Genomic DNA, 20,149 nt, shown 5'->3' on the forward strand with positions numbered 1-20,149 from the left:
TTTAGAAACATCTCAAATGTTTGAATGACTTGAAAAACTGTTGTGCATAACTGTCATTCACTGTCGATATTACCCAGTAGGTGACCAAAGCAGTCATGTATGTACATGTTGCACCCAGTCTGGGCACACACTGCTGGAAGCTAGTTTCAGCTTTTCTTATGGGAGTAGTTACTGATTAAAATTTGACAATCTCAGTTTCATCAATAGATGCCCTGATCCAGATACGGAGGGCTACACATGACAGTAGGCTTCTGCATATATATTGCTTCCTGGAGCTGGAACTGCTTTGTGCATCTGGATGTGAATGTTGTCTGTTAGAACAGCATTTGTTTCAGTGGGTACATATTCCTTTCCTCTGGCACAACTGGCCAGATGTGAATGGCATTTATACATGCATCTTTGAGCTTAGAATGTGTAGCCCTAGTTGATTTAACCAAATAACTGATCAAAGTTTCCAACACTTATTAAGTATGCCAAATCACTAAACTGGCTTTGTGGTTATATATTTAACATGTGCCCAGTTTCCATAGAGAAAGAAGTCAGAGTGATTTTGCTTTGTGTGTATAATGGGAATGACTTATGTGAATAGAAAAGCTTTTTTTGTTTGTTTGACAAATAGGTGGGCACGTTCAGTGTCATCCAATCACCTGTGGCTGTTTTTCCTCCACCCCCTATGAGCAAGCAGCTTCACACCACCTCCTGTTTCCACTTTTTAAGGCAGATATTTAAGTAACCATTTACTGCCTACCCTTGCAGATACAGAAATCCATAATCTGAACTTTATTGTTGGGTGAGTAAAGTTTGGGCTGAAAATAAGTTTGTATTGAAGTAGAATGTTTGTGACCTGGAAAATGTTCACTGAATGTGTTGTTAATAGAAAATAACATTTAAACATATAAATTATATTGAATACTTAAAAGAAAACAACAAAGAGAAAAATATTTTCTCTTCCATGTGTCTGAAACTCTTGATAGCTTTGCTTTTCCAAGGAATATTTCTGTGTTGATTAAAAACATATTTTAAATATTCCTTTGGTAGAACAAAGAAAATAAAAATATATAAAGTGGAGGCGAACAATTTAATGCTGAAAGTTTTTTTAAATTCAGTAAAATAGTCTAATTGGATTATGTTGTAATTTTGCTGGAGGACACTGAACCAGGAAAGCTTGAATGTTTTATCAAAAAAGGCCCTACTCAATGGGATTTACTTCTTAGTAAACATGTTCAGGACTGCACTGTTAGAGTTTTACAATAGTAGTTGATGGGCTAAGTAAGTGTAGCGTAAATGAAAATGTACAAACAATCTTGAAAATGTTTTGACATAATTGGGCACCTGGAGCTGTTTTTTCTCCTGTAGCTTAATGGGCATCTGCTCTAGAGTGGCAAGGCTAGAAGGTGCAGGCAGGGAGAAGAATGCTTACCTCTGAGGTCTCCACTGTGGCACCTGAGGACACCTTGATGCCCTTAGACACCACCTCCCTCCTTGGTGCCTGCCAAGGTTCACTATTTCCCCCATTTTATATTTTTAAAATTCAGGGTTTTTGACTTTTTCTTTTTGGTTAGAGGAATTCTTTTGGGGTGTGGTGGCCTGCTTGTTTATCTGTTTTGTTTCAGGGGTGTGTTGATGTTTTGCCTGTTTGTGGGGGATACATTCTGAACATTGCCAGTTTTTTTTTCTGTGTAACTGGTATTTTGTGGTGCCCATGAAAGTTTGTTAGATTTCCTAAAGTGCCACCAAGCCCAAAAAGGTTGGGGTCTCCTGGTTTAGCTTCTCTAGTAAGGACCTGCAATACCCCTGCAACCTCATTCTAAACAGTACTTGCAATAGCCATTGTGTTTCCTTGCAAAAGTATTGTTTTTCCAATGCTGCAAAATGTGTTATCCCTGCCATGCATTTTATGTTCAGGACAGATGTCTGAGTAACAGATACAAGAAATAACAACTGCATATTTATTGTGGCTTTTGGGGTACTCTACATGGGACAAGAACAAAAATCAACAGCAGTCCTATGAGGTTCGGATTGTGAGGGCTATGGATTATTGTGGGGGCTATGTGGATTATGGGATAAAAACTGATTGGAGTTAAAGGGTAAGGTTTTGGGTTAGATGGTGAAGGCTACAGCAGAAACTTTTATTAGGATGTATTAGCAGGGGTGGAAATGGATAGGCTGCTGAGATTAATTTTATTGCAAGAGCAGAGGGAGCTCTCATGTGGTAGAGACAAGTGAGGGAGTGTTAGAGTTTTGTGTAATTTAGATCGGTTGCCTTTGGAGCAGTAAAGTATATGGTGCAATAAATTTGTCCGAAGAGAGGAGGAATAGTTGTGCATCAATTAATGAATAACTACTAAACAGCCTAATTTCTGTGGGATATAGTTTATCAAAGAGGTAACAAACTGGATTTTAAGTTATTTAGTAATAGTATATGAATGTGTTGAACAAAATTTGCAGAATATCATATAGATATATGTAATAGCAACTTGTTTTAAAATAATCAAACATGTTCAATTGTATGTACTTGTTAAATTTCAGTTTATAATGCTTTGTAACATTTGCAGTTTGTTTTAAAAAACTATTTTATTTTATTTATTGACAGCCCTTACATGCCTGTAACCATATTCTTTGGGTAGCTTTCAAACAATAACATGTTAAAAATATAATAGAAACAACAGAATAAAAAGAGTAATCAAACACCAGGTTTAAAATTGAGGTGTTTTTTTTTAATCAACAGCAGCAGAGAGTAAAATAGCATGGAGACCAAGACAGTATTACTAATCTAAAATTCAGGGGATTCAAAAGTTTACCATTTAAAAGCCCGTCAATGATAGGCAAAAAAAAGAAACAACTCCAAGAAACAAGTTTATTCTGCGGCCAGTGTGTTTTGAAATGAATCCTTCCCCAGGGGACATATATTTAGCAGCACTTCTCACCAAATGCATGGAATGCTATAATCAATGACTCCCCACTGCAGTGTCACATGTATCAGTGAAAATTGCTGTGGTATGCAGCTTTGTCTGCTGGATGAAACTGTATAATTTCCATTAACTATACATTCTGGGTGGTAGCCAAACAAGACCTACTTTGAGTAGACCTGTTGTAAACTATTAACTCAGTAATCTCTCTCTTTTTCCAGGCTGCTTCTTCCAGAATGATAACCTGCGGACCAGCCTTCTCATTTGTTCGGTGCCTTTTGCGAAGAAAAATTGTCACTCTGGACAGTCTTGAAGATTCCAAATTATGCCGCTGTTTATCCACCATGGACCTTATTGCCCTAGGAGTAGGAAGCACCCTTGGTGCTGGTGTTTATGTCCTTGCTGGAGAAGTTGCAAAAGCAGATTCTGGACCTAGTATTGTTGTTTCTTTTCTCATAGCAGCCTTAGCTTCTGTGATGGCAGGACTTTGTTATGCAGAATTTGGTGCTCGTGTTCCAAAGACTGGCTCTGCCTATTTATATACTTACGTAACTGTTGGCGAACTCTGGGCTTTTATCACTGGCTGGAATCTCATTTTGTCCTATGTTATAGGTGAGTTTGGAAGACCTTGGGGCTCTTGGGAAAATGCCAATAACAGCCTACCTGGCTTTATCTTATGCATGTACGCACATGAAAGAGAGAGAGAGAGAACACTCTTTTGGACATGCTCTAAATGTGCCTGACCTTTTAGTGGCTTTTGGCAGCAACATAATTGGACAATATCCAGCTGTCAGCAATATGAGAGGGGGATAGACTTGCGATATATTGAAATGATGAGAGATGAATGTCATATTATTATTTATTACATTTATATCGTGCCCTTCCTCTCAGTAGGGCTAGGTAAAAAGTTTTTCAAGTGAAAGAATATGGTCTTGAACCCCTGTAGTAGCTATGGAAACCAAATTAACTGAACAACCTGAATAGGTATACGAGTTATTCTCTTGATGCATAGGAATGATTAAAATATACCACATGATGATTTGACTTTTCAGGCATGAATGAGCTCAAGGTTTATTCTCACAATGACCTTGTGAGGTAAGTTGGGTTGAGACACAGTTACTAGTCCAAGGTCATCCTGTGAATTTCATGGCTAGATGGGGATTTGATTTCCCAGGTCCCAATACAGCACTCTGACTACTACACCGTACTTGTGCACAGGACACCTGTAGATTCTACTGATAAAGCTATACTCTCTGAGAACAACATAAAACTGAAGCCCTAGATTACTTATGATGACATTTCTCTCTTGGCAAAGAGAATTAAGCCTTTGATGCTCTGGCAAATATCCAGCATAACATCTAACATTTTTTCTTAATGTTGGTGGTAAAGATATTTTTGCAAATATATCAGTTTTGCTGATAATAGTGAATACATGTTAGAGGAATTATTCTGTATCTTAAGTCTTTGACTGTCGTGTAATAATAGGCTGTTTGTGCGTTGTCTTTCAGGCATTTGGTTCTTAACTTTGGAAGACTTTTGGAGGGCTTCTGTTATGTAGTCTTCCTAAGAAGCGCTGCTCCACCGCTTATGTACTGTTTCATTTTTAACTTTTTATGTATTTTTAAATCTTTTGCTTTTTAATTTTAATTTTGTATTAACTGTAAGTTGCTTTGAGTGACCATATTTATGTAGAAAAGCAACTAACAAATTTAATAAATAAAATAAATTGTGTTTTATCTTACATTTGAAGACATAGTCGAAAGAGGTTCTAAAATTGTGATAACACTTGAAGCCCATTCATATTCTTGAAATTTTCACCACACAGAGCAATCAGTGTGGTCCTGGGAACAAATCTGTATGGAAGAACTGTGCTCATGTGAATAACTGCTGGGAATCTGGAGCTGGAACTAGGGAAATTCAGAGACCCATTTTTCAGCCACTGTGCTGGACCTGGAAACATGATGGGTTAGGCATTGCTTCCTCCACATGGCTGTATCCTTTGGGATGCTCTGCATGGAAAGCACTTCAAACTTCCACTCATTTGATTGCTGGAAATATTAAATAAATTAACTCGTCGTACTGTCAATTGCTACAGTGTTGTCGTAGCATCTCAAACTGAACTTTTACCATCAATACGCTTAGATATTTTGAGGATGAGATAGATTTGTCTGGAGGGGTTGCGAGGAAAGTGAGCGTGAAGCATGTTTGTGTATACGAATGGAGAGCATAACAAAAAACGCACAAAGTTCCATAAACAGTATAAGAGGTAATAAATGTAATTGATGGAAATTACAATGTATTAACAACAATAGGAGATAAAAACACATGTGAAGTAGACTCATAACATATAAATGGACTCACGTTGTAGCCAAAAACAAATTTCTATGTGAAACTGAATCTAATAAGCATGTGTTGTAGAATTATTGACAAGATATCTAGATTATGACTTGTTTCATTGCTTTGTCAAAGCCAAGTTAGAAATGAGGAAATTCTCATGGTAGGAAGCTGAAAATATCCCTCTGACTTCTTATGTGTCTTTTCCAAAAAACATTATTTGATGTGACTCATCTAAAATAACAACCAACAAAAGTTGCCTAAATGGGGTTTATTGTTCCCTGAAAGTTCCAAAATAGAAATCAATCCCCAGTACTGTATTAGAAAGTGGCACAGGGCTGCTGCATAATATAAAATCACTTCCAGACTAAAAAAAGAGCAAAATAATCAAGGGTCTGTGTAGCTGTAGTTTTTAAACTGTGATTGTTTAGGTCTCAGCAACAATGCGAGGTATTACAAAATTAAAATATATAATAATGCCTTGTGAATACATGTAGGTTTATTATTTTAACATTCTAATGATACCATTGTGATCTGAATTTGTTTTGTCTCCTCCCCCCTCCCATTTCATTAAGGTACATCAAGTGTAGCAAGAGCATGGAGTGGCACCTTCGATGAACTCCTTGGGAAACAAATTGGTTACTTTTTCAGAACCTACTTCAGAATGAATTATTCTGGTTTAGCAGAATATCCAGATTTTTTTGCAGTCTGTCTTATATTGCTACTAGCAGGTAAAATATTGCTAACATTTATTTTTATTATCTTCAGCATAATTTTGTTAAGGAGAAAATTCCACACTCATGACAGTGTATGGTTCTTTACCTCAGATGTGGCATGTCTACAAGTTTAAGAATTTTACTAAACTTTACTGGGCCAAAAAAACCTGTTTCTGGTTTTTATATTGTGACTGCACTGTTTTTTCTATCACTTTGTTTCCTTTCTAACATTATTTTAAGTGATCTTTCAAAACAATATTGTCAGACCCCAAGTTAAGATATCCTAGTTTCCAGTGGAGATCACATATGCATATCCTTGCAATTCTAGATTATAGTTTCTTCAACTAATTATGAGAATATTTGTGTATATACTGGATATGGCTTGTACAAGGATATAGTCTTGAGAAAATTATGATAAAAATACTAATCCAGTGCAGCCAATTTTAGAAGAAATGTTTATTTTTAAAATATTCATTAATACACTTGGATTAATCTGGTCCAGTCAAAATTAGCTAGGTTAGTTAGATAACTTTGTTCTTAATATCATTTATATTTCCATTGCTTTTTTTCTCACTGAAACAGAGCATATTTAATGTTAGAGTGATACTTGTGGGCTTTGGACTATTGCCTTTTTTGTTAAGCTAGGGTGGGTTCACATATTTACTATTCCAGTAATCTCACATGTGCGCTAGGTCAGAAACCCATGTTGCTTGTTCCATGTACGTAATGTCTGACACAGGTGGTATTTACATGCATGCATTCATATGTATGTACAATTCCAATAATCCTCCTACTTCAAAAGCCAGCTGGAAGATCATAAAAACCAATGCAGAATTGTATTGTGCATGCCATGGTGGTGGATTTATGCATAGACTTAAACCCTATTTATGTGTACAGAATTTCCAGCTTGGTGAGTGTGTGAATCAACCTTTGTGATATTGTAATGTGGTAATAAGCATAATTTAGAAATCCTAACATGTATACACTAATTGGACCTTGGAATTGTAGTGGATCGCAAGTTGAACATGACCCAGCAGTGTGATGCTGCGGCAAAAAAGGCAAACGTGGTTTTGGGATGCATAAACAGAGCTATAGTTTCCAGGTTGAGGGAAGTAATAGTCCCACTATATTCTGCATTAGTCAGGCCTCATCTAGAATACTGCGTTCAGTTCTGGGCGCCTCATTTTAAGAAAGATATAGACAAGTTAGAGCGGGTTCAGAAGAGGGTGACAAGGATGATAGCCGGTATGGAGAACAAGTCTTATGAGGAAAGGTTGAAGGAACTTGGCATGTTCAGTCTGGTGAAGAGAAGGCTGAGGGGCCACATGATTACACTCTTTAAGTACCTGAAGGGCTGTCACGTAGAGGAGGGTACAGATTTGTTCACTGCTGCCCCAGAGGGTAGGACTAGGTCTAATGGTTTTAAGTTGCAGAAGCGTAGATTGGACATTAGAAGGAACTTCTTGACAGTAAGGGCAGTTCGGCAATGGAACCGACTGCCTAGGGAGGTGGTGGGATCCCCTTTGCTGGATGTCTTCAAGCAGAGGCTGGACAGCTATCTGCGGGAGATGCTCTAGCTGTGGATTTCCTGCTGTGAGCAGGGGGTTGGACTCGATGGCCTACAAGGCCCTTCCAACTCTATGATTCTATGATATTACTCATTTAAAAATAAAACCTTGTTTTATAGGCCTGTTATCATTTGGAGTAAAAGAATCCGCATGGGTGAATAAAATCTTCACTGCTGTTAACATCTTGGTCCTTCTCTTCGTTATGACTTCTGGTTTTGTGAAAGGCGATATGAAGAACTGGAAGAAAACTGAAGAATTTCTTATAAACTACACAGTATACATACAGTAATATGGGCTTTTTTGTTTGCTTTAGCTCTTTGTCTCACCTTAGAATGGAGACTCTGGAGCATAATAGTCTATGAACTAGGTAATGGGATTTGTCTGTATTAAAATAAAATAAATGTAACATTTTAGATTTGATGTACAACTAACAGCTGCATAGCCAACTGAGGATGAAGAAAGTATTTAATAAGAAGGCCACAGTATTTTAATAGAATATATTGGGGGAGGGTTGGCTAGATGTGGGAGGACAATCCTTAATATTCAATGACACTTTGGTAAGACATTAAATTGTAAAGTTGTTTAATATCCTGGCTTGTGCCAAAGCTGGAAACCATACTTTTCTGGTTTGGATGAAAAAGAAAACTTTGGTTAATTACAGGTTCCAGGTTTACTCACTGATTGTGGCAAAAGGAGAAGCAAACAGGCAAAGGGGCTGTGTGTTTCTCAGCTTAATAAGCCCATGTGATTATCTGAACCAGCTCAGTGTGGCCATCACAGGCAGTTCACTTTTCATGCAGTGAATGCTGCTAAACATCACGGTTATGTGTGGAAAAACTTGTCACAGTGCTGCAAAATCCCTATAATAGGGGGAAATAGCTGAAAGTGAATTTGACTTTCTTGATGTTTAGCTTTAGCCCAAACCTACAGGTTCAGTGTACATTGGGCATTTGACCTCTGCAGTGTTTCCCATGCTGAACTTTGTCTGTGCTACATATGGGAAGCATCATGGTGTCATCACATTAAACGCACTTGGGAGTGATGATGACACTTTAGGAGAAATGGTAAAGAAGCAAACAGGAAAAAGCAAGGTGCACATTTTGCCTTTGATTTTTGTGTGTGTCTCTGGAGAAGCATTGTTTTGCACCCAACCATTTTTAAAATAACTGCCACTCATCTTATGATGTGGGGTTTAAGTTCCATGTCTATATAGTACAGAAAGTAGCTTTAGTGTTGCCTGGGTTGCCTTGTTAAGTGGAAAACATCTAAAGTACTTGTAATTTTTTAAATTGTGTTTTAAGAAATCTGTCATCTTCTGAGAATGTGACAAGTGCATTTGGAGTTGGTGGCTTTATGCCATATGGCTTTACAGGAACATTGGCTGGTGCTGCAACCTGCTTTTATGCTTTTATAGGATTTGATTGCATTGCAACAACTGGTAAGTTGTTCACATTTTGGTCACTCACTGAAGTTATGTTTTATATGTACTAGAGCTGTAGCGCATAACTATTGAGTTCTTATAGCATGATCTTATGCATGTCAGGAAAAAACCACATAGGCTTAATGGCAGAGTGCATGCTTTATATGCAGAAGGCTCCAGGTTCTTCAACTGATGGCATCTCCAGTTCAAAGGATCTCTAGTAGCAAGGCTGAGAGATACCTCTGTGCAGACAGGTCACCAAACTTTTCAGGCACATTTGCAAACTGGAGTGACTGTTGTGGGCATCACACAAACATCAAAACTGAGCACACATCACAATCTGCTCATTGGCTATAACAGAATGCTTCTTTCAAGTCTCATTTCAACGGGGTGGAGGAAGGAACCCTGTGGGCATCGGGGAAGGCTTCTGTGGGTGCATGTGCAGCTGCAGGCATCATTTTGACAACCCTGTGTCTACCAGTACTGGGCTTGATTAACTAATGGTCTGACTTGATATAAGGCAGCATCCTACATTCACATAGAAGTAAGTCCCACTGAGTTCAAAGGGTTTTCTCCCAGTAAGTGCTCATAGGATTTCTGCCCATTAGCGATACAGAGCACAAGCCACTGAACACATTCTTCATTTGTTTCTGCCTTGGCCTGAAAATGTTGCCACCTTCACTTCACTCATTTTGGATCACAAACAATCTTCCAAGATGTTATCATATCTGTTTGCTCCACACTTTTAAATCCATTCAGCCTGAGAAAGTGGAACTGTCATAAATTACAGAGGCCAAAGGAGAAGCCTTTTTAAAAATTCATCCCATGTTCTAAAAAGGCATTCATATAAACTGGTTTTAAGTATTATGTTATCTGTCTCTTTTTTCCTTAAGCTCTACTCTGATTTTCATGCGTAGTTATGTGTAATTAGCATCTACACATTATTGTTTGTAGTTATAATCTCAGTACACTGTGAATGTCAAAATTCTGCTTTCTCAACTAGAGGTAACAAGGTGTTTGTATGCTACCTTTTCCTCTCCTATGTCAGTACCATTTGGTCACTCTCTTGGTCTGGAGAATTTACACAATGTTTCTACCAACTGGCTGTGTTCCCATTTCCTTCCTCCCCTCCTGTGTCATCAAATTGCTGGTTTGTAGCAATTTTTGGAAATTTCATTGCAATCATAGACCAATACTATCAGAAAAAGCACCATTATCTCTCTTGGGTTGAAGTGTGGTTGGTGATCCAGTGTAATAGCGCCTCTCTGCTTTGCCTTTCTGCCCATCCATCACTCCTCCATTCCCTGTTCTATAATACCACTCGCTTCTCTTCTTCATTTTGTGTGTGCGTGCATGCATGCGTTTAGCACCGTGGGAATTATTTCTGAATTATTGTGCATAGGATTGTGCTACTGTTTATATAAATTGGAATTTTGAATATTATTATTTTTTCCCAAGAATAATTATTTTGGCGTTCACAACGAGAAAGAAATTTTCCAAATCAAACAAAATTCAGTATAGACCAAGAATTTAATCCTATATGACGTTTTTGTATTTTTAAGTACTTCTGCTAGATTGAAAGTAATGTTTTTTAAAATATATCACTGACATATTTTGACCATCTGAACATAGAATATTACTATTTTCCATCTTTCATATACACTGAGAATAAAAACTGTGTGTGTATATTTCTCTCTCTCTCCATAGGAGAAGAAGTAAAGAATCCCCAGAAAGCCATACCTATTGGGATTGTAATTTCCTTGCTTGTCTGTTTTTTGGCCTACTTTGGAGTTTCAGCTGCTTTAACTCTTATGATGCCATATTACTTGATAGATGAGAAAAGTCCTCTCCCTGTAGCATTTGAATATGTTGGATGGGGCCCAGCAAAATACGTTGTAGCAGTGGGATCTCTGTGTGCTTTATCAACAAGGTAAACATAAGGAAAACTAAGTCATTGTCAGAAAATTATCTCATTGAGGAGATTGAGCTACTTAAAATTTGTCTTGATTCATGAGGTTTGCTAGATAGAGATGTTTTGTGTAATGTCGTTTGTTACTGCTCCAGTACAGCTCAGCTATGTAGGTCAGCTCTAAGTTCTCAATTTGAGTACCTTTTTCTTTGTATAAGAAGAAAAGTTATGTTCATTGGCCCACTGTCCGTCTGTCTCTGCTGAGCATCATATTTTGTTGAATATTGTCGAGTGCTCTAGAGAAATATGAAAAATGTAGTACTAAATGGTAGGAATTATCCTTAAGTATTATTCCCAGCCTCGGTTTTTTAAAAAAATCTATTAAAAGTGCTTGTTTTAACAGAATTTTGGTGTAAAATCTGGAAAAAACAGAATTTTGCACAACCCTTATTCTCAGTTTGACTGAAAAATCCAAAATTATTCATGGAAGTGTCTGCATGTTTTAAAACAAGCACGTATTAGAAAAGCTGTGTCTGACTTGGACTTTATAAATCATGTAAGCTGGTTGTGTTGCCAATTGAGGTGCCTTTACCCCAGAAATCATGAGGGCCCAAAGATTATAAGGACCATCCTTTCTGTCCTTACTCAGTTTGAAGTAAATGTGGCTTAAATGCACCAAATGCTGGCTTAAGAAATTTGCAGATATTGGATGTACTGTTTTTTAAAACTGTAAGTGTTGCATAGGCTTCCTAACATTTGCATATGCTTATTTCATTATTAATACTGAGGCTGCTTAGCTGATGTGGTATTTAAAATCATAACACTGTGGCATTCACTACCAGCGAGTGACCTGTTCAGCATCCTGCAGCAAATGAACTAAGCTGTCATATTTACTACATTTTTGTCAAATGCAAACATACCATTCCTAATCTCCTAACCATAGTTAGTATATCTGGAGCTTGCTACATTGTGTACTGTCTTCCCCACTCTTGTGTAATTCCCCTGTCCCATCCTTTGGTTTGCTTTAAGCATGGTGTAATATTACTTTGCAGCAGTGCTAATCAGAATTGTCTTTGCAACCTGAGTTTGAAACTTGGGGTTGAAATGAATTTGCAAGAAAGAATCTGGTTAGTGCTGATGCAGACATAATACTACACTGTGATTGGTGCAAACTGTGGAAGAGAGAGAATTCATCAGGAGAGGGAGGAAATGTGCAAACTTGTATCTCGCTCACTATCTTAACCATGCCCAGGAGATCAGGAATGTTATTTCTCCACTAGATAAAGATGTTCCGTCAGAAATTTCAAAAGGGGTTTTTATCACTTGCTCTCCCAAGTCCCAGTAGTATTGATATTTCATCCCCACATGTTTGGGTGTGAGGGTGTTTATCTATCTGATTTTAAAAGGGATAGATGTGCATACCATCTCAGGATAAGGAGATCAAATGTATGTCTAAAGAAAAAAATCTTCCACTTACAATAGTACACCGTAGGAGACCATGTAACTAGCAAAGAATTTATATATATAAATATAAAATGGAAGTTGTGTGCTGTCTAGAGAGGTTACAACATCCATTGATGGCTATGTCCGGTTATTTTAAGTGATTCTCACACAACCACATTTCACATAATTGCAGTGGGCATGCTAGCAGGGGAGCAGGGGTATGCATTTTCTCTGGTTCCAAATGCTGCCCTCAAAGATAACCATATAGCCAGAAGAGTAACTCTGTGGAAATAATATAGATTGGTGCAACAAATACACATTTATTGTGGCAAAAAACCAAACCAAAATCCTCCTTTGATCATGCATCAAGGCTTCTTATGAAACTTTAAGTGAAGAACTAATCACTTTCAAGTTTCTTTCTAAGTTCTGCAAACACAGTAGTTTTAAAACATACTGTTCCACTTTATCCTCTGAATAAAATTTTAAGAGCAACCTGGTGAGCGGGCCCGTAGCCCAGTGGCAGAGCCCATTCTTGGTATATAGGAGGGGTTGTGTTCAGTGCCAGAATGCAAGAATTTCTGGTAACAGCGGGGCTGGGAAGGAACTATTAATGGAGAGCCACAGCAGGTGTGGGAAACAGTTCTGTGCTTGATGAATGAGTGGCCTGCTTTGATATTAGGGATATGAACTAGAACAAATCTGCCCTTTTCTGTCTACGTAGGACAGGACAAATGTATGTCCCATCCCAGTTCCATGGAGACTTGTGAGAAGAAATATGCATACATCCCAAAATAGCTATAAATACATATTTTTTAGTTTTTTTAGAAATGCAAGGTGGTCTGAGATCTGAACTCATGCTTACCTACGAAGTAGCCTAAGGGCTGCAGGGCTGCCCTGTCTTTTTAAAATAAATAAAAAAGAAAATTCCAGCTAGATCATGAGGGCAGCCATGATTTTTCTATACGGTTACCTCCGAGAATGAAGGCACAGCATCATGTCTCATCACTCCCACATGGACTTGCAATGTTGTTTTCAGCATGCTAGCTGACTGAGAATATCTTTTTAAAAATGTTTAAAAGAAAAGAAGTTATCTGGGAATCTGGCAATGTGCAGATTTTGAAGTGGGCCCCTAATCCAATCTGCACATGGTCCAGGCGGATTGGATCAGGCAAGTCCACCAGACTCTTCTTCAATTCCTATTCGGTATAAGGATTCCCTTACAACATAGATTGGGCACTTTAAAAATGCACTTTAAAAATATTGAAGTTTAAGTTTTTAAATGATTTAATATATTATATAATTCGTTATTAGCATTTTTAATACGTTTTTGCTGATATCGCTTGTTTTTAATCCTGCTGCCTGATGCATTCCTTTAAGGTGTGGTAACGCTTAATTGTATTGCAAGTATTGCTAGATGTTTCCTGCCAATACATTGCTTTGGAAGAACTACAGCGAAGACTCAAGTTACTTCAGTTATCAGTTATGAGTATTTTATTCCAACAGTTATGGTCATTATAACAATTGTAAATAAAACAAACACACATTATCACAAGTGCAATATATTGCATTATGTTCCAGAGGATTAAATCGATAAGCTTTCCACTGAAACTTATAAAAATAAACCATAACAATAACGATTACAAGTCACCAGGTTAATCTTATCAAACTTTTTCCAAATGTTTTTGGGTGTACCTCTGTAAACTTAGTGATTCTGCTGTCACCAGCTTATCCTCAAAAGATGGTAGAAATATTAATTTTGCTCTGGTCATTGGCAGAATCAGATCATTATCAGATTTGAAACAAATTTCTCCCTTCAGTTAATAAAGAACAATATAGGAAATAATGACAGGAGCCTTTTATCAAGAGCACCTCACAAAATTTGAGTAGAAGAGTACCTTTCTATTTGAGGTTACACCCTTCCAAATTTTGTGAGGAAATCTCAGTGCCTGTGTCAGATGCAATGTGGTCTGTGTGGTGAGCAAGATGGGGGGGGGGATCTGTTCATCCATCCAGGCAAATACACTATGTGAGCTAGAAAGTTTCTGAACTATACCATAAAGGCTACAAAGCACTCTGCACGTTAAAGTACTATAATATAAAAGTTAATTGAACGCTGAAGAAACTTGCGTCTTAACTGTAGCATGTCTCATGTACATTATCTCTACCCCAACCCAACCTCCAAACAGTTATGTTTCTTGCATCATATGCTGTTAATTAGCATTGTTTCTCTCTTTCCTAATACATTGCATGACTTTGTGTTGGCCATGTTGCATGTTCTTTTGCTTTTTATTCAGTCTCCTTGGATCCATTTTCCCAATGCCACGTGTAATCTATGCTATGGCGGAGGATGGGTTGCTTTTCAAATGTCTAGCTCAGATCAATCCCAAAACGAAGACTCCAGTTGTTGCTACTTTGTCATCGGGGGCTGTAGCAGGTGAGGCTGTAAGTGAATTTATTGTAAGGCAAGGAGACACCTTCACCCATGGTCAAACATAAATTCTGAGGTTGTTGTGGTTCTGTAGTGGCTCAAACTATAAGATGCGAATCTCTGGGTACCTTTTGTCTCTTTCTCAAGCCTTAGTTTTGGTTATTGAAATTCTGACACAAGTACATTTTACACATAATTTTTCCTTTTTCCCCATGTCTGTGTTTTGGATTACTCTTAGTGCATAATATTGTTACTGTGGCATTTGAACAATAAAATTTTTTTTGTTCTAGTCTTCTGGGCTCTATGTTTCCTTTGCCCCGCATTCTGTTTGCCATGGCACGAGATGGTTTACTGTTTAGATTTCTTGCCAAAGTGAGCAAGAGGCAGTCTCCAGTTGCTGCCACAATGACAGCAGGGCTCATCTCCGGTAAGCTCTTAAAGCAGGTCTCGCTTAACTGGGACCTGAACCCTGTTTTCACGTGCAGAATTATGTGACCAAGATGGGCCTGCTTGCTAACTTCCTATGCATGCAAACTGGGAACAAAAACTGCTGACTAATCAGAAGGTGCAATAATTCTGAATTGTGGTGGTGGTGGTGATGGTGTGGTTGTGGAGGAACAAGGTCCTTGGAGGTCTTCTCTGAAGCTTTCTGCTAATGTGACAAATGTTACCATATTGTGCATATGTAAAAAAGGAGGTGTAAGTGCATACCTGAAAAAATCCCCTGCTTTTTCAACTCCATTGAATTTTGCCTTTTGTGTAATTTTCATGTAAGCCTTTCTTAATAAACCTCTGTAGTTAATACTAATATTAAGATATATTTGACAATTTAACAACTTCAAGAGGAATGTGGCATATAAAGTGTGTCATTCCCCCTCCCCACACAGCCAATATAGCATTGTTATTAAAAGATGAGCATAGATAGTCCCTCCAACAGTGTTAAGATTCAATGTTCACTTTTTAATACAAGCTACCAGTTCAGAATTTGGAAGTCAAGACTGTAATGTAACTGCTGATTATCTTTTGCTCATACAATAATGTTGATGGTTAAAATCTTTAAAAAAGGAAAGAGACAGGTAAATGGTGTCAGGATAGTTAATCTAGAGAAGAACCATTTTCTCAAACTGGGGACTTTCTGCAGTCTGTCTAACATTGCTTGCAGTTTTCTGTAACTTCAAGTGAAATATAGTGAAATATATCCAAATATTTAAAAGTTAGACTTTGCATATTCATACTGATAAGGATGTATGAAGGGTAAACCATTTTAATTTTAAAATATAAGTGATACACTTAAACTGATAGCAGGTTACCCCTCTGAAATTGTCCCTGTAGAGACATGACTCTGTGTCCCTTGAAACCATAATTTGTACATCAAAAGTAATTTTTGGGAATATATGCTTCTGTTCTCTTCATTTCTCTAGGCAATTGCCTCGCCTTCCTAGTAATAACCATACTTATACATTACACATGCACAAGTGCAAACCATAGTTCTCTTGTAAACCAGAGACTGCTGCTATGATTTGAAGTGGGACTACAAACCATGATTATGAGGGAACCTGGTTCACATAAACCATGGTTATCAGGGAACTTGGTTTGCCCAAATCATGGATAATGCTAGAAGGGGAGGGAGAAAATAGCTGTGGGAGAGAAAGGCAACTGATTTTAAACCCTTTCAGGTAGCCAGCATTACATCTGCAGAAGACAACAATATTGAAAAAAACACATTTTTTATCTTCACAGTATATCTGTGTCATACAACAACTCCCTCAAATACTTTCTGCTCAGTTTTAACAATGTTTTAAAGAGGGATTGTCTTTTGTGAATGCTTGAAAGCTCAACACTCTTAATTCTTTGCATGAGCTTTGTGCAGTAAAGGAAAAGGAACAAGATTTGATGTGGGCATAATGTACCAGGAATATTTCCTGTCTGTGCCCTATAAATTAATTGAACAAGAGCCAGAACACAGCTTGCCTAGCTCCCATTTGTTGCTCAGGAAAATGTCCATAGTGTATTTTGCCTATTATGTTTATGCATGTATTAAAATTCACGGTGCCTGTCATGCAAAATAAGTTTATTCTACTTTCTCATGTGAAACCCAGCTATTGAAAATTACTGATGGCACCATATTTCAGAGGGGAATTAACTCAAAGTTCTCCTTAGTGTTATAAAATGCTACTGTATTGCAGAAACTTAATTCTGGCCATAAAATATTTAAAAGATGATGATTAGCTTCAAATTGTTCAAGGACAAACATTAGATGTTAATGGATATGGTGGTAGCAAATATCCATTTTTTTTGCTTAATGCATACAACTTTTTAATGCAAATTTTGTTTTGTCTTGTTTTTCTAGCTCTGATGGCTTTTCTCTTTGACCTGAAAGCCTTAGTAGACATGATGTCTATTGGTACACTTCTTGCCTACTCACTGGTAGCAGCTTGTGTTCTCATTCTTAGGTAAGTCCCAGTTTTGGGTTAGGAAATAATTTGTAAGGCAATGTTGTTGAAGTTGATAAATATTTTGTTTCTGCTAGGAAGTTATATAAACATAATGCTATATAAACAGACAAAACACAATTTAAACACAGACTGCACGTGAGAGTAACCACAGTAAACAGGAAATATGGGATTAAAACTTATTTGGCATCTAGGACAGCTTGTATGAAATACAGATCTGTTGCAAGGTGGCTTTCACCTTAATTGTCTCATTTATGCTTTATTGCAGTAGTAGCCAACATAGTGCCTTCCAGAGGTTGCCAGATTCCATTGTCCCTGACCATTGGCCATACTGGCTGGGTCTGCTGGGGGTTGTAGTTCAGCAATGTCTGGAGGGCACCACGTTGGCTATCCCTGCTTTATTGGGTGTACTTTTTTCAGTACTATGTACAAAATGAGTGAACAAGAATTTTGGAGCATATTACTGCTCTTGTCAGAGCTGGAGACAGGCAAATGCTTTACAGTAAGGGACCTCTAAGCTAGATAGAAGAGTTTTGCTAAAATAGTTCTGGCCTAATTAATCTTGTGTGTAAAATGCTATGTTATATGCATCATCAGTTAGATAAAGGTGACCTGTATTTAGTGGTTTAACCCCAGCTGTCATTCCTTATAAATATCCTATGGAAAATGGGTTGCCCCTTTTTGGTTGTGCTCTGTTCCTGAAGCTGATGGATTTCCATGCCAATGAGCCTTCACAATGGTGCAGTTGTGGAGAGCCAGATCACCCATAATACATATGAAATGATTCACGTATAGTAGTGTCCACAAATCTTGGCTAGCCTTTCTAGTTCAGCCAAAAGTGGTAGTCACCTCTCCCTCCACCTGTCAAGCATCCCCTTGACTGCCATTTCCCAAGGAAAAGGCTGAGTGTACATGTGGAAGGGTGGAAGGGTGTGCTGCTGGATAGTGCTGCTTGAGGTCCCATGAAGTGCCTTCAGTAATTGGTGCCCAACTGTTGGGTGCCACTGCCCAAAGACACACAGGGCACCTTCAGGCAATGGTGTCCAATACTAGTCCTCCCCAAAAACTTGTATCTTTTCTGATTTCAAGAAGTAAAGGCCCATGGAGATGGGAAGGGGTTGCAGGTTTGGCAATGTGTGGCTGAGACTTTTGGGTGTCTTCATCACACAGCTGCAAAACAGTCTTCAGCCTTCCTTCCAACTTTGGAACTGGGGAAGTGGCAGGTATCACTACCAAACCGATTAGGTGATCCTGCCCTTTTCTGCAGCTTCAAAGATGTGAGGAAAGGTGGCCCTCATCACTCTCAGAGGATGTTATCACACTCACATGGTAAGCACATTTGTAGAAGCTTGTACATGTATACCTCTGTGCTTATGAAATATTCAGATAGATCAGAAGAACTACAGTAGCTACCTTTGCTACTGGGATTGAGATGTGTCTTGTAGATTATAATATGTTTTGCCTTTACATTTTTTTCTTTTCTGTGCGCCTGATTTTACATAAACATTTTTATGTGTGTGCACAAACAGGTACCAACCCAGTTTAAACTATGAGCAACCAAAATATTCAGCAGAAAAAGAGGCTTTGGCAGGATCAGAGAGAGAAAGTACAAGTGAATCTCAAATTAGTATGGTACCAGGGCATCGTTTCAGTCTACAAACACTAATTAATCCATCAAGTTTGCCCACTGAACAGTCTGCTGCCATGGTTAGCTTTCTTGTGTGTCTGTTGGGTAAGTCAAAAGTGATCTAAATTCTTGGAACATCTTAAAATTATCAATTGATAAGCAAAGTGCATTTAATTAAAATAAAAATCAGGTTCACTTTTTATATTGAACTTGTCCTAAATTTCAAGTGTGAAGAGCCGGGGAAGAAAAAAAGGAGAGGGGCCTATGTGTTCTGGATGGGTTTGGAGTTGGCATGACTACAAATCTAATTTTGTTCTAAAAACTTAATTCAAAATAAAGGGAAGTGTTTGTTTTTATCTTTCACTAATGCTAAAGTATTGCATCACACAAACATTTGAGATTTTGAAATACTGTCTCTCTCTTTTTTGTTTTTAATCACCTCTACTCAGCTTTCCTTGTTTGCGGTTTAAGCATTCTGACCACTTATGGGATCCATCTTCTTGCCAATCTGGAGCTTTGGAGTATGTGTCTCTTTGCAGCTCTGTCAGTATTGTTTGTCATTGACATACTTGTCATCTGGAGGCAACCTCAGAGTCAACAGAAAGTAGCATTTATGGTAAGCGGTGAGGGGGACAGCAGGAACTGCAGAACCTGAGTCCATTACACAAACACTGGGGATGGGGACACATGACCAGCTGTGCTTCTAAAACTTTGGAGAAGATCCAGTGAAATGGCATCACCCATTTAGTGGTGAAAACTATATATAAATGCTGCCAAATATCCATGGGCAGTTCACCCATTGACTAACATAGTTTTATAGACCACCTTTTCAGTCAATAGACTGATTAAATAAGCTGTTGCTTGTAAAAGAGTATAGCACAATAAATTAATTAACTTACATGGTGCTAAAATACCTTATTATGGTAAAATAAAATGGAAGTTCTCGTGAAAATGTGGCCTTGACTGTAGAAAGAGCTGAGAATTCACTTTTACTACAACAGCAACATGTAGTTGATTAGGTTAATTGATTTAAAAAAATATTGTGATTGATTAAAGATTAAGTGGGCAGTAGATCTTAAAAAAGGGTTACTTTCGTGGAAAAACTGTTGTCACAAATACCATCTTAAAAGAGGTGTTTTCCTTATTTTCTCTTTCCCTATTTTCCCTAGCATGTCTATAGAATCTTGTACTCAGGCTTTTGGCTCTCAGCCCATGTGTATACTACCACTGAATTGTGGCCCTTTCCCTTCCTGTGGCAGGCTACCCCCCTAGACTTAATTCATTACTTCAGTGTCATGTTTAAAATGCAGTAGAAATAGGGAGTGTGTTCATTACAACCCTC

The 20,149-nt window shown here is 37.9% G+C and overlaps 1 protein-coding gene across 7 annotated transcripts in view; it reads left to right on the forward strand.

The window, feature by feature from the left end:
- The window catches only part of SLC7A2 (solute carrier family 7 member 2), a 78,456-nt gene that overhangs the window by 36,453 nt on the left and 21,854 nt on the right, over positions 1–20,149 (forward strand). For 3 of the 7 annotated variants that reach the window (XM_061584860.1, XM_061584865.1, XM_061584862.1), the window contains 10 exons: positions 620–790; positions 3,131–3,521; positions 5,819–5,974; positions 7,647–7,812; positions 8,829–8,965; positions 10,655–10,877; positions 14,594–14,733; positions 17,078–17,180; positions 18,710–18,912; positions 19,257–19,423. In XM_061584860.1, the coding sequence (XP_061440844.1) occupies positions 3,146–3,521; positions 5,819–5,974; positions 7,647–7,812; positions 8,829–8,965; positions 10,655–10,877; positions 14,594–14,733; positions 17,078–17,180; positions 18,710–18,912; positions 19,257–19,423 (1,671 nt within the window). In that variant the 5' untranslated portion in view covers positions 620–790; positions 3,131–3,145. Of the gene's footprint in view, positions 1–619; positions 791–3,130; positions 3,522–5,818; positions 5,975–7,646; positions 7,813–8,828; positions 8,966–10,654; positions 10,878–14,593; positions 14,734–15,017; positions 15,155–17,077; positions 17,181–18,709; positions 18,913–19,256; positions 19,424–20,149 lie in introns of all 7 variants that reach the window. The other 4 variants (XM_061584863.1, XM_061584866.1, XM_061584861.1 and 1 more) reach the window with 2 other exon arrangements.

The sequence above is a fragment of the Rhineura floridana genome, chromosome 9 (assembly GCF_030035675.1).
Source record: "Rhineura floridana isolate rRhiFlo1 chromosome 9, rRhiFlo1.hap2, whole genome shotgun sequence".
NCBI classification, from domain to species: Eukaryota; Metazoa; Chordata; class Lepidosauria; order Squamata; family Rhineuridae; genus Rhineura; species Rhineura floridana.